The following is a 14,819-nucleotide window of genomic DNA, read 5'->3' on the forward strand; positions in this document are numbered from 1 at the left end:
TTTAAAATGCAGCAAAAAACACAATACCAATACGTATGTAAATACAGAACATTTATTACATTGGAACAAAACCTAGTCCAATACCAAGGCACACACTAAACATCAAGTTAAATATTTTATTGTAGAATATAAAATTAGAATCCTCTAAAACTTAATATACAAACGTCCAGAAAAAGTGTTTGAAAAGACGATAAGAATATATTGCGAAAAATATATATAAATAGAAGTCCCAACATTTATACAGTACAAATTTTAACCTTTATATATACATTTATCAAAAATTTCACAACTTCAAACAGCTTTCTCCGCATTTAAATAAGTTATATTAAGAGCTTCCCATTTAAATACATATAAATAGTTGAAGGGAGGTATGTGCAAATTCTTGATGTGGTCCAGTTAAACGTGTGTTCTGTCCATAGGACAGGAAGAAAGTCTTTACAGTACATAAGTGATTACTGCACAGCTCTAAGCTTTTTCGATTGCAGTGGGATGGTCTGACGCCCGTATGTCTTGGCAGCTCGGTTTTCAAAGGCTGTAACCATCTGTTTAGCCACCTCATCAAAGAAAACTGTGGCCAGGTGAGAGTGAAGCAAAGACTTGAATTCAAATGACACCTGCAAATACAAAACAATGAAGTGGTCAGTGATTGGAGGAGTTATATGTGTACCCTATTATATAAAATGCTGAATAAAGTTTAAAAATGGCATTCCCTGGACTGGATTGGGTCATCCTCTGATCTATATATTCTACGCATATACAATACTTGACAAAGTTGTTATTGACTAGTACTTTCTCATATACAGCAGTACAATATATAGATACCAACAGGCACATACTTTGCTACTGATAAAGTTTGTGAAGATAAGAGATTAGAGAGCAGCAGCCACAAATCCGAAAAATGTTGCCGTCTTTAAACCTTAAGGTGGCCATACACTATATTAGATTAAACTTGAATTTTTTTTTTATCAAATCCAATGGTAATTTACAACTTTACAGGTTGTTAGGGAGAACTCGCAGCAGAATAGTGGCTCTGCTGGTGGATAGGTACAGAGACGTAACCAGGCAAATGATCAATGTTAAGGAGATATTGATTGCTAGGACTGGTATCACACCAAATGGCTAGGAAAAAACTAGCATTAATCTAGTCATGTAAATTGAGTTCAGTGCAATTACATCAGTAAAACAAGAACTTACATAGAAATCCAGAGTGCATGTGTCTGGTCTCCCGGGAAGTCCTGGGCCAAACCTCCACACCGTCTCTAGATGGCTGAAAAGCTTCCCATCATTACACACAGCCTGTGTTAAAAAGAATAAAATACAACGTAAGTCTTAGCTTAGGTAAACAAATTTTTATGAAAAGCGCAATGTTAAATAAAATGAAACATGTGATGCACTAAGTGTAGAAGACTAAATATGTGGTACAAAGGTGGCGGGTTAATTGTGTATTTCTGAGGGTGTAGCTCCAGAGAGTACAAAGATCAGACTATGCAACAGACAGAAAGTCTTGTTGAAAAGACATCTCTCGTTCTTGTGTCACACAAAACCCTTCACCTCGTGATACTAGCCTATGGCAGTTTGCCAGTGACGTAACATTCTACCAGAACACTGCCAAGTTACACAGAATGACCCCAGGTCACAGCTACAGATGAAAACTAGCAAACTTTGAAATGTTTTCACCATTTTGTACTTGCTTAAGTAAAAAAAACAAATTCTAAATATTTTTTTTACATTTTTTTCCTTAAATAACAAACGTGAAAGCACTTACCCGAACTTTGTGTTGGGGTACTACTGTGATTTCAGAAACATATCGTTCCACAATAGGTGGGAAGCCAACCTCCAGCTCGGCCCGGGTCACTTTATTCCGACAAGAGAGAACTTTAGAACTGTTGCACCATGGCACAAACATCTTGTAATCTTCTACATTTGCAACAATGTCAAACATCTGAGCTATGGAATACCTGCAAAGAAAGCAAGAAACATTTGAAATTCTAGATGAAGACCAAGGGTTTTAAAAGCTTAACCAAAAAAAAAAAAAAAAAAAACTGCACCACCATTACACAGGACAAATCTATTGATTTTGGCTCCTTGCCATCTTCTAAGACGTATCAAAGTTGCCATTTCAGGACTAATTTGATGAAAGTATGCGCAGCAAACAATGAAATATGATCAGCTATCTAAAAAGTGGTTCTACAACTACTGCTTTTAGGATTGTGCATGTTAGCAAATTTATATCATTTTCTGAATGATACTTCAATGCCAACCAGCCAGATCATTTTTACATTTTCAGTGAACAGAAATAATGATACTTCTTATTTTACCCAATTTCTTCCATCACAATCATTCATAGACAACTTGCCATCATTCACCTTAACTTACCCTAGCACTTTAGACTCCGTATAGTCTATACGCTTGTTCCCAAGGAATGGTGCTGCAAGGTTTAAAAAGGATCGTGTCTGCAAATGCATGGGCGATGGTTGAGGTAATTGAGAGCTCCGAGAAGCCAAAATTCCACATGAACTCAGATGCCTGAAATAGAATAGAAACATAAAATGTTAACTTCAAAGATCTAGTCACATCATAGGTCATTGCAAAGAATGTGCCAATAAATACTAGGACAGGATAAAGTTTCCTTAACAGAATGGGTAATTTAGCTACCCGCCAGTGGCTCAGATCACCTTCAGGTCAAAACCAGGACTGGCTAGTTTCTGTCTGGGGAAACATGACCTGGAATGTCGGACTACCATCCCCCACGTCAACCAGCTTTCAACTTCAAAAGCGTAGAAGACTCCTACCAATGTTATATTGGACGGTTTTTAAGGAAGCTTTAGGTCTGTGGAAATTTAGGGCATTTTTTAAGCCTAAAGAAGCACTCACAATTCTGATCTGAAACCTATCACCAGGTTTCACCATTAGTCCATGTATTGGACTCACCAGAGTTCTGAAGAGAGGATCCTCAGAATTCTGGCGAATCAACCATTGATGGACCCAAGCCGCTAGAATTCTCAGAGAGTGACAGGACAGATATCACTTGCAACTCCTCAGCATGATCAGAATTTGCTTGCCATGTAATGTGCCATGTGAGTCATTACAGCTACCAAAGGTGAAGATTGTTATCTTCCAGGGAACAGAAACAAAAGGTGTTCCCATAAGCAAATATTTCATTTCAAATTTAAACCTCCCTCAGAAAATATGAAACTTTGAATAATGATGGATGCTTTGGGCAACACCAATATTCACTTCTATTAGATTTTGTAACTAAAAGCAATCAATGAGTTAAAATTAGATGGGAAACATATTGTGTAGGAAGGAATTTCCCTTAACAGAAAGTATTGTTCTCCTTTTCTAGTATGACTCATCACATCCTTACACAGAAGGACACACACCCCTTTCAGGAAATGGTAATCAAGATTAAGCTACAAAAGATCAGGCACAGCAGGGATCTGGATGAGACATATGCAATTTACAATATGCAGGTCACTCAGATGGACAAAAGGATAAAAAGTGTCACCTATGTCACAGCCTGACAATCAGAATATTATAATGATCAAAGCTAGCACCTACTCCCCTCTTCCTGAGGTAGCCCAGCGGCTCAGCTCCCCTACTCCCCCCTTGCCAAAGGTAGCCCGGCGGCTCAGCTCCCCTACTCGCCCCTGCCGTAGGTAGCCCGGAGGCTCAGCTCCCCTACTCGCCCCCGCCATAGGTAGCCCGGCGGCTCAGCTCCCCTACTCCCCCCTGCCGTAGGTAGCCCGGTGGCTCAGCTCCCCTACTCGCCCCCGCCGTAGGTAGCCCGGCAGCTCAGCTCCCCTATTCCCCCCCGGCTGTAGGTAGCCTGGCAGGTCAGCTCCCCCACTCCCCGCTGCTGTAGGTAGCCCGGTGGCTCAGCTCCCCTACTACCCCCTCGTGAAATGTAATTCCATTCCTGTTGGGGAGATTTTTCACCACTTTCAAACCCAACAAAATTTCCACCCCTTCTCTATTCAATCCAAAACCTTTATAGATGAATAAAGCTTTCTCCAGACCAGTGTTTCTCAACCAGGGTTCCCTTGAGCAGATTGAATCTCACGTGAATTTAGATGACACTAATGATGTTTTTGGCTATCTATATGGATGACATTCTTCTTAATGGCCATTATACTAAAGGAGTTGTGGATCCAGAATTTAAGAAGGGTTTCCCTTATGCCATAAATGTTATTTCAAGGGTTCCTCCATGTTAAAACGGTCAAGTAAAAAAAAAAAAAAAATAAGTCTTTGAGGTCAGTGTTTCCTCTCAATAAACTATAAAAGAACTTCATTAGAACATTCTTGGCAGCACCAAGACGACTGCAGTTTGTGTATTATTTCCCCTGCAGAGCCTCTGGAAATCACATGAGCATCACGAGTTTTAAAAAATGCAAGAGGCCAAATCTGAATTCCTAGAATAACCTACAATGTTCCCTCCTCCAGCCCCACTTTATCTTCCGAAACTCATTATCCGGGCACAGCACCATCTGAACAGCTGGCAATAGGATTGTGATACCCGTCCTTCCCGGGGCCATTGGCATAAGAATCAGCACCAAGACTTTGCTGGGAAGGAGGTCAGAATAGAGGAAAATGTTTGGGGTAGATGTGCCCATATAATGTCCTCAGGATATTACAAGACTTGACAGGCCAGCTGGGAAACAAGAAAATGACAAGTTCCAAACTAAGGGGGCAAGAACAATTATTCCAAATATGTGAACTTTCCCACATCACTAAGTGGTCATATTCAGAGACCACAGAATGACTAAAGGGAGAGGCAAAGGTTACAAATGTTATGGGAAGGTTACAAAAAAGGTTACAAATTACTGACACATTGTAACTGGTAAGTAAAATGACATCTCAAACCTCCCCAGGAAAATAATTTATTAGGGGTTCCTATGGGGCACATTGGCAGTAAACAAAAATTTTGGGGATCAGAAAAGAACAATGATATGGGGTGATATATTGGGGATGGGGGGGGGGTTTAGTGTAATCACAAGGACATTTGGGGTTCAGGTGCATTAAACTTATCTGATAGGGGGATCGGTCAATGATCTCTAGGATATTTGCCAATGTGCCAATCAAAGGCAACACCATGTCAGCTCTAAACAGGTCAAGGTGTGATGGAATACCAAGTGATGATCAGGAACGCTATACACCAGTGCAATACCCACCAATAACAAATAGGCAAAGAGACACCAGAGGCAGATATGTCATTGCAAAGGGCCCCGGGCCCTTCTCGGGCAGGGGCAGCCCCAAGGGGATAGGGGGCCAAGCCAGTTACACACAAGGGCCAGCTGTTGGGTAAACTGGGCACAGCATGGCAATTTATACCCAGATAATACCCACTGGCACATCACTATAACCCAGCACAATGCCCACTGCTACTATGAGTCACAGCAATATAAACCAGCACAATGCCCGCCCGCACAATTATTACAAAGCCCACTCACCGTAAACCTTGCGTTCTCTGGACTCTCCGTATCACAGACTGGCATGGTCGGCTCTCTGTTTCCAGTAGAGCCCGTAGTAGGACGGAGGAGGTTCTCCCGCATTGTCCGGCCATTGCTCTGTATAACAATAGATCTGTTCTCCTCTACCGCCGGCTTCTTAGGTAATGAGCCGGTTCCTGCTACGCAGCTTTCTTACCATTGAAGAGCATGGAGCGGGACAGACGTCACGAGGCGGCACCCTGTAACCCCGCCCATTACTATATAAGTCCCGAGGAGTGTGGCGAGGGCGGGAAGGGGGCTTGTTGGCCTTTTGTTACCTCAGACTGAACCCAGTCAGTGACATCTCATTGCATTTGTGAAAAACGGGCCCATAGTAATGCAAACCTAATATGTGAACACCACATACAGGAGCAGTTCATTTATATGTGCCAAAGGAATGTGCTTTTGTTTAAACACATTGTAATGTACCACAGTATGGTGATTTATCTCATTTTATTGCCCCTTCAATGTGGTGCATTGCATGGCATCCTAACATGTTGCATGTATTAGTGCATTGCAGTATTAATATTAATAAACAATAGGCAGTGCTGTACAAATAAATAAGGGTTCTAAATTATTATTATTAATAATAATAATAAACATTATTTATAAAGTGTCCACATATTACGCAGCGCTGTACATTAAATAGGATTTGCAAATGACACATGAATACAAACAGTGACACAGGAGGAAAGGGCCCTGCCCCAAAGAGCTTACAATCTAGTACTATTCATTGTCAATGGCAACCCAAATCAATAAAGCTGAACCAAACGCGTCTTCCCCGTGTTTCATTGCCAATGTTGGCACCTCCTTATTAAGTTTTCTTTTGGATTCCTTTAGTAAGGCTGGAATGATGTGTAAAGGAGTTAATTCCTAGCAGACAGATATACTGGGGTGACACAGATCGGCGTATGTACAACTTGCTGCATAATATGAAGATAATTGCTGCTAATAAGTTTGTTTTATTGCATATGAGACATAGCTGGCCCCTTCTGCAATAAACAACCTGCTTGCACTTTTTTTTTACTTAGTTCCCATTTAAAGAGTAAGTAAACTGAAAAATGCCCAAAACAAAAAAAAATACACTTACCCTCAATCCCGCAGAGCAGTCGATCAGTCCGGAGGTGTCTTCCATCGGGATCCGCGTCATCCCGTCTTCGCCTTTTCTTCTGGGTTCTTCTTCCTTCATCACTCGACACAGGAGCAAAATCGGGTGACATAGGTTGGAAAAAAACTTGGCGATCTCACTGCGCATGCGTGAGATTGGCATTTTTTCCCTTTTTACGAAAAGGCTCCTTCTGCGCATACCCAAGATGCTCAGGCATGCGCAGAAGGAGTACCCAAGAGCCTCCTGGGATGCGTGACGTAGGTATGCGCTCCCATACATTAGGGGGGGTGCTGCACCCTTTTTTTTTTTTTACATTTTTTAAGGTAAAAATTTTTACCTTACATAAAAGAGTTGCCTACCCTTTAAATATGAACTAAACCTGGCCAACTCACCTGTCTTCTTTTCCAGCACCGCCATCTTTCTTTCTATTCTTTTGCTTTCACTTGATCTTGATTGCCCATGCCGGGATTGCAAAACCATACGCCGGTGAAGCCAGGAATGACGGCTTTCCCTGGCAACTATAGCTGATGCTGCACAGTTCAGAATTTTGCCAGAAACTCATGACGATCGGGCAGGTAAGTCACATTATTCCAGAGGGACATCACTTGTCTCTTTCTGTAATATTGACCTGCCAGATCATACAAGCTTAGAAGTAGAATTTAAGTTGATACAATTTTTAACAAAAACCCCTTCTCTGCCAAGTGCTGATGGCCCCATCTAACAACCACCTCGGCCCCAGGTTTCCTCTGGATCTTTTTGCACAAATTGGTGCTTTTGCACACCAAATATCTTTCAGTTTGGGCTAATTTGGGGTGGATGAGGTTGGGGTGCATTAACAGCTCCCTCATGTCAGGAAACATGGGAAAATGCTATGGGTAGTGCCTCCATTCGAAATGAATAGGGGCAGCTAGTACCGATCACTGCCGCCAGCTGTCAAATGTTTAGATGCTGGTTCTTTTTGGAACAGCGCTACCTAGAGATTGCTCCAGAAGCTGGCAAGATGGCAACTGCGGGGACCATGCACATTCACACACTGAAGAAGCAGGTGTCTACCTGCCCTTAGGGTTTGATATCTACTTTTTCAGACACATAGAAAGTGACCAGCTATCATTGTGAAAATCTTGTTTCTATGTACCATAGATAATTATGTCTGCACTGGGATGAAAGCTTTGTTTGCTCAGTAAATATGCAGCATCTGTTTTTTGTCAGGGTGGCGGCATAATGGTCAGGCTTTACCATTCATTTCTCAAATTTACAGGATTGACTGAAATTAGTACTCTACACATTTTAAAGATCAGGACTGCCGGAAATCTCCCTATGAGGATATGCTTGTGCTCCCCCTCCCCCCTCCATGGAGCTTAACAGTACTGTCTGTGCAGCATTCATTTGTTCTCCTTTCACTGGAGATTATCACAAAACAATATTTTCAGGAACAGAAATTGGATATCTGTTTGCAGTTTTGTACCGTATGCTTCTTGTCCAGTAGAAAGCAGCTGACACAAAGATACAAAGAAGTAATAATATGACACTACTAAAGCTACATACATGTCAGATCATTGTCGCCCAAGATAAGCAACACCATTTTTCTCAGGCAGCATTCATGTAAAATGTGTACAGTGACCTCCAACGTTGTTTATCAATTCACCCTGGTGGGTGAATGACTGACCAATCGGGAACAACTGCTGAAATTTAATATGGAAAAGAGCACAGCAGGATTCCACTTGCTCGTCCTCTTCCCTCCCTTCTCCATAGAATAGCATGGTGCTGTGTGTACAGCGCTTGTTCATTCTCCTGTCACTGGAAATGATCACAAAAGATTGTTTAAAGTAGACGAATGCTGGCAACACACGTGCAATATTTGTTGTTGGAAAGGATCTTTCACGACTACACAATGCAGAAACGAGCACTGTACATACAGCATTGTTCTGCTCTATGGAGAGTGGAGGAGGGAGAATAAAGAAACGGCACCGCCCTGCGTTCTCTCCCCTTCTCTTTCATTACAATTGTTCCTCATTTGTCCATAAATCCATGGTCCAAGCACGTTCATTGTCCGTGGTCTGAGCACTGTACACACGCCAGATTCTAGTCCAACATCAGCCCTGAGGTGTCACCTGATGTGTGTATGTATCCTTAAACCGGAGCTAACCCCACAATATTCACCTATCCCTATTCCATTGCAAGGCACTGCCATCTTGCTTCATTTTTTCTTCCTAAACATAATCTTTGGCCATCTTGGTTGACTGTGCCGGGATGACACGATTCTGGCACCCAACACTAAGCTGCGCATTCTTGTTCTGTTCTGCAATACCCACCTGCTGCTCCAAGATTTTTTAAAGTGAGACTTTAAGGCTGGCCATTCATAAGTGGATTTTCCCTTTCAATCAAGCAAATACTTAATTCATAACCATATTGAATTTCCAAATTTTTAGGTGTAGAACTAAAACAGCATCAGGTCAGAAAATTTCCAATGGTGCATATCTGAAAGGTTTTTGAGACCTCCCAATTGTTCCAGAGCTTGTGGTTTTAGAGTTTATCGTTGATGCACTTTTCTCCTCTTGGACTGATTGATTGCTGGTAATACAACTGACTGATTTTTGATCGATGTTTGACACTTATTTAATAAAATCAATGGAATTAAAATCTGATAGAACTAAATTTGATTTGTGTGAACTAGCTAAAATACTGAACAATGGTCACCTTTTTTTTGTCACAGATCAAACTGCTCCTCCACACCAATAGCAGTAAGCAATTAACCTTTGTTCTTGTATCCTTGTTTAGAAAACTCCAACACAATGGATAGGTTGTGTTTAACAACAAACTCCTGTTGTCAGGTTGGTGTGGGGTACCATATCAGCATGAAGAGGAAAGTCTGTGCAATAGCCACCCACCATGAAATACTTTTGGTAATTAAAAGAAAATAATTTTTCTTTGTGTTCAAAAAACAAATCCAATTTTATTTTCAATTGTGTAAAAGTAATATTTTGCATATGATTGATTCAGATTTACTTATCGCAGGCAGCAGATGGAACTCGAAGAGATGATTCATCACTATTTAATGTTTGTCCATGAAGATCTGTTTGAACTATGGGCAGCCTAGCATATGGCAGCACACAACAAATTATGCATGCACTATTTGTTTGTACACATTTGCATGATACATGCAAGTAAGCAGATTGGAATAACTTCCACTTTAACTATATTTACATTAACTTTTTCAAACCTTACCCAGCCACTGACAATAGTTTTATACCATCAAGAGCTGGGATTGGCACCAAACCATCGGATCACTGCACCATAGATACGCAGCTTTGGGTTGTATGCCTCAAAATAACTTCTTTACAATACCCATATTAAATGTACCATTTCCTATCATCTCATTTATTTTAATGCAGCACACATTATTACAGGTATGTGGCGTTTGTGTAATTGGATCTAAATCTTTGTTTACATGTGTGATTAATTTGTCATGTGGTTACTCCTCACTGGTGCCCATTTTTAACAAAAAAGCAGCCTCCAGGCAGTTTTCACAGGGCATTATCTGGGCTTTATTGCATGGATAAAAACCCATAAAGGAGTGGTTGCACTAGAAATGAAGGGTAATGGGAAATGGAAACATGTCATTTGCTTACAACTCCTTCAAAAATGCCTACCAAAAGTGTAAAACTGTCTGCCAGTTTTTGTAAAGTAATCTTTTTCAGGTCTATGAAAGGGGTTCAAGGGGAATGATCTAAAACACTGCATTGATTGTTTCATTGTTAATAGGGAGTCTTGTTGACTCTTTCGCATTTACAAAGCTTTGAACTGCTGCAGTGACACCTACCTGGTCTGACCATCTGAACACCTAAAGCAGGGGGTGCCAAAAATTGGCCTGGGGGCCAAATCTGGCCCCCAATGTCCTTTTTTGGGTCCACAAAGGAAATCTAAATATGAACTGCAGCTGGCCTGCCGCTGCATTGAAATAGCGTGCTACTACAATTCCCGGCATTACTCACGTCTATAGACCAGCGGGCTTCTTTCCCTTTGCATGGACCCGCATTGGACTGTTACTTATAGATGCAAATAATGCTGGGAATTTTAGTAGCGGCGCTATTTCAATGAAGAGGGAGTTTCAGCAGCGGGCCACTCAATAAGATTTAGATTCGCATTGGCAGCGTCTGGCATTTCCAGCACTCCCCCTCAGCTGTACTTTTCCTTGCTACTCCAAGGCATAGACTTGAATGGTTGGATTTTCAAAGGTTATCATTGAAATTTAACTCAGAAGTCTACAAAGAGAGAAAGAGGCATACGTTTTTTTATTAGCTTTTTTATTTATTTCTTTATTATAAGCTTGTTCCAGATTGAATGTGAAGCAAAAACTCTTTGTTTCCATATGAAAAGGTTTTATATCTAATGAGAAGGAAAACTTTCCTCAATTTTTTCAATAAATTTCAAGGTTGGCCCACGACTTTGTCTAAGTTTTCAATTTTGGCCCTCTGTGTATTTCTTTTTCACTTTACATGTTTTACATAAACAACTTTTTTTTAAACTCATATAGAAGGTGAATTTTGCTTTAAGTGTTATGAAAGCTTCAGCAATTATAGGTGTGCAATGTCTCTTGGACAGGGTCATTTACTTTTCCTTAGAAGTGACAGACTGCTCCTTATCTAATCAGGTTATGCTGACTTTTAGTCTTGTTAAACCTAATAAACCCTAGCAGGTTTCAACCACCTGCAGGAGGTATGAAAACATACATATTGCTTTATAATGCAGGCTGTAACTCCTTACCCGGCTGTAACTCTTTAGATGAACTCATGCAACTCTTTAGATGAAAGAAAAAATGATATATATATATATATTTACATATATATGTACATCTATCTATCTATCTATCTATCTATCTGCAGAACTTGTTGTGCCCAAAAAAGGCAGACACATGGCAAAAGACTAGTTACCAGTATTGCCTGTTATTTCCCCATCACTAACTTCCCATGTCTTGTTCTGCAATGTGTCTCTGTGTGGCAATTGCTGTCGTGAATAGATTTTTATTCCCAACATCAAACCCGTTTCATAAAAACAACAAGCAGCATGTTAGTGAAAAAAAGACATCTCATAATTGGGTCTGTGATCTCCATATGGACTACACCGCATTTAAACTAATAGTTTGGTTAAGAAATGAGTGCTGCCTGTGTTTTGACAATATCAGTTGGGACTACTTGCAGAGTTGTAGAGAGAAAGTAATACCAATATCTGTGCTGGGAAGCTTCATTTACTCAACACCTTCCAGGATTGCTAAGATTTAAAAAGTACATATTGGCTGCCAAATGTAGAAAACTGAGATAAAGTTGGCAAACACAGCTGTAATTAAGGTCTTGTTATATAACCCTAATATCTGGGATTAGTGATCATTGCATGTGCACCGTGGGATACTTTTCCTGCTATATGCTAGCATGTACACGCTGTATACTTCTTCATAAGAGGCTTAGTACCTAAAAACAGATACAAGCATGTGAAAAAAGTATTTTCTGAGTTTTCTAGCATACATAACTAAGAACATGTTACATCCTCATTAAAACACTGCCTACAGATAAAGGTGATCTAGCTGAGCAAAAAATCAATAAATTGACACAGTAGGCCTGATTTAATAAAGCTCTCCTAGGCTGCAGAAGATATACTTTATTCAGTGAAGCTGGGCCAGCAAATCTGAAATGGATCTGGTCCAGGATTGAAAACATTTGCTAAGAAATAGCAAATAGCAATAGAAATCCATTCCAGGTTTGGTGGATCACCCATCTTCACTGATGAAAGTGTATCTTCTCCAGCCTTGGAGAGCTTTATTCGATCAGGCCCACTGTATTCATTCTCATATCCCAAATAAATCCACACGTTTACCACCACTTCAAATCCATGAATTTAGAATGGACTATTCCAGGTTGGGATTACAGGTTAGGTGACAATATTAGGAACTAACCTTTCAGGCAGTATGCTTATTTAAACCCCAGATATTTAGGATCTTTTGTTCTCTTTGATAATAATGTATGTAGGGCTATCATACCAAGCTCTATAGGGCCCTTAAAATAAAGGTTGTGGATGCCAGGCAGGACCACCATCAAAAATGTCTGGGCCCCATGCACTCTCCACATGTCTAAACGTACCAGCATTGCACAAGTCTAACTCTTTTGATTGGGGTTCTTTGTCCCTCTTTGATTGGAGCCCTGCATACATGTTAGGTATAGAAGTATAACAGCAAAACAGATTAGCAGTGGAATTTTACATTTGACTTCTTTTTACAAAAAACATTCAATGTACCTGCTGAATTTTGTTTTCTCATCTATTGGTGTTCCCTGAGTACACACAAAAAAAGAAATGACCTTTTTTATTTTATGTGTACCTTTTATTGCAACACAAACATCAAGTTACAGAAGAAGTCAGCTGAACTTTGTTCCTTCGGACAGAGCCTGTCCTGATTTGTTGCTGCTGCCACTACCTTTTCTATGGAACCAATCAGGGGTTAAAGAAAGCTGGCCGCCTTGCCTGGCCCATATATCTGTCAGCGAAGTCAGCATGAAAAATCCTACGTCAAACATCGCTGTTGCAATAAACTTAGAGATTACACAAATAGATTTTAGATTGCACCCAGTAGCTTTGCTTCATGCCAGTACTGGATTTCAGAAACTGTGTAGTGGTGGAACAGTATAAAATATAAAATGTATGTACAACACACATTGTAATTTAGATTGTTACTAAAATATAAATACATAAGGAACACCAGTGCAATGATCAGGTTTGCAAATCATTTCAGGGTATGTTCAATGATTTTTGTGATGAATGATGAATTCAATGAAGAATGCTATTCTTAAGCTACGTACACACTTCCAATGGTTCTCTGCCGATAATCGGCTCAGAGCCGATATCGGACGAAAATTTGGCGTGTGTACAGCGCGCCTCGTTCATTGTCCGAACGACCATCCTGGCGGATGAACCCACGGACGATGAACGACGAATGATCGTAATGCAAGTGAAGGGGGAGAGCTCACAGCAGGGTGCCGCTCAGTCGTTCTCCCCTTCCCCCTGCATAGACCAGAATGGTACTGTATGTACAGCATCTTTCATGCATAGTGCAGTGCTTAGTCGTTGGAAAGGATCGTGAAAGATTCTTTCCAGCGACAATAATTGCAAGTGTGTATGCGGCTTTAGATTTGGATAAAGTGGGGAAAGATTTAAACCAGTTTACAGTTTTCTATTGCTTTCTGGTTCTCCATTGGATGCATTTTTCCTACCTTCCTTACTACATATTCATCAGTATGAGAATGAGGGAAAATCTGCATCGTATTGTACATGGCCACAGCCATCTAAAGCCCCATGCCAATGTCAGATAGGCATCAGATTACTTCCAGTGACAGGTAAATGAACGAGCACTGTATACACTGCAAGGGGAGAAGACAAGTTAGCAGCACCCTATGAAAGAGAGCTCAGTGGTTGATCCCAAGTTGTTGTTCATCAATCCTCTATCTATAGAACAGAATAATGATATGTGTACAGCGCTCATTCATTCAAGGAAAAATCCACAGAAAAAATTCCCATTTCTATTTCTGACATTTGTATAGGGCTGTACTCCAAAATGTACAATATAAACACCAAATACATATAATTTTTTAAAACAAAAAAAAAGTTCTGGCTTTGACCCTTTATTTAAATGTATTTTGAACTTTTAACTTAAATTTATAATAATTAATTATATATACCAACAATATTAGTGTTAAAATCACCAAGCACGATATATATAGAATATGATTGCTCATCCTAAGTCACGCAAACCACTGGCCTGCCACAATTTGTGTGTTATTACCCAACAGCCAAGCCTGTAAATCCAATGGTATCTTAAGTGTGCAAAAACAAATTTCTGCCCATAAGGTGAGCAACATGACTTCCAATAGGGTAACCAATTGAAAACGGTGGATAGGTGGGAAGCTTGCAGGTTTTTTGTTGTACTTAAACTGATTGAAATGATGGCTTTGTAAAGTTCATTATTGTATGTTGCTTATTTTTGGATCTGGTGATTTGGGTTCAACCTGAAAGAAAAACAGGTCAACCAACTAAAAATTCTTCATCATAAGAGTGGCATACATTGGCATACAACCAGATCTTTAGTAGTTGTGCAACAATAGACAACAAACTAAACCATATATACACCCATTTCATCCTTTATATCCCCCCAAATGTATTGCTGTCTGGTAACTAAAATG

General features: G+C 40.3%; 1 protein-coding gene across 2 annotated transcripts; it reads right to left on the reverse strand.

Annotated features, from left to right (window-relative positions):
- Nucleotides 1–34: 34 nt before the first annotated feature.
- On the reverse strand, nt 35–5,633 carry LOC140325887 (coenzyme Q-binding protein COQ10 homolog B, mitochondrial-like). Of its 2 annotated transcripts, XM_072403985.1 has the most exons (5): nt 5,451–5,633; nt 2,377–2,526; nt 1,766–1,958; nt 1,195–1,296; nt 35–614 (listed from the first exon to the last, which is right to left on the reverse strand). In XM_072403985.1, the coding sequence occupies exons 1-5, from the start codon at nt 5,561–5,563 to the stop codon at nt 453–455; spliced, it is 720 nt and encodes a 239-aa protein (XP_072260086.1). In that variant the 5' UTR covers nt 5,564–5,633; the 3' UTR covers nt 35–452. The 2 variants fall into 2 exon arrangements, with proteins under 2 accessions (XP_072260086.1, XP_072260087.1); XM_072403986.1 differs by lacking the exon at nt 5,451–5,633 and having other exon boundaries at nt 2,377–3,527.
- Nucleotides 5,634–14,819: the final 9,186 nt, after the last annotated feature.

Source organism: Pyxicephalus adspersus, chromosome 3 (assembly GCF_032062135.1).
Source record: "Pyxicephalus adspersus chromosome 3, UCB_Pads_2.0, whole genome shotgun sequence".
NCBI classification, from domain to species: domain Eukaryota; kingdom Metazoa; phylum Chordata; class Amphibia; order Anura; family Pyxicephalidae; genus Pyxicephalus; species Pyxicephalus adspersus.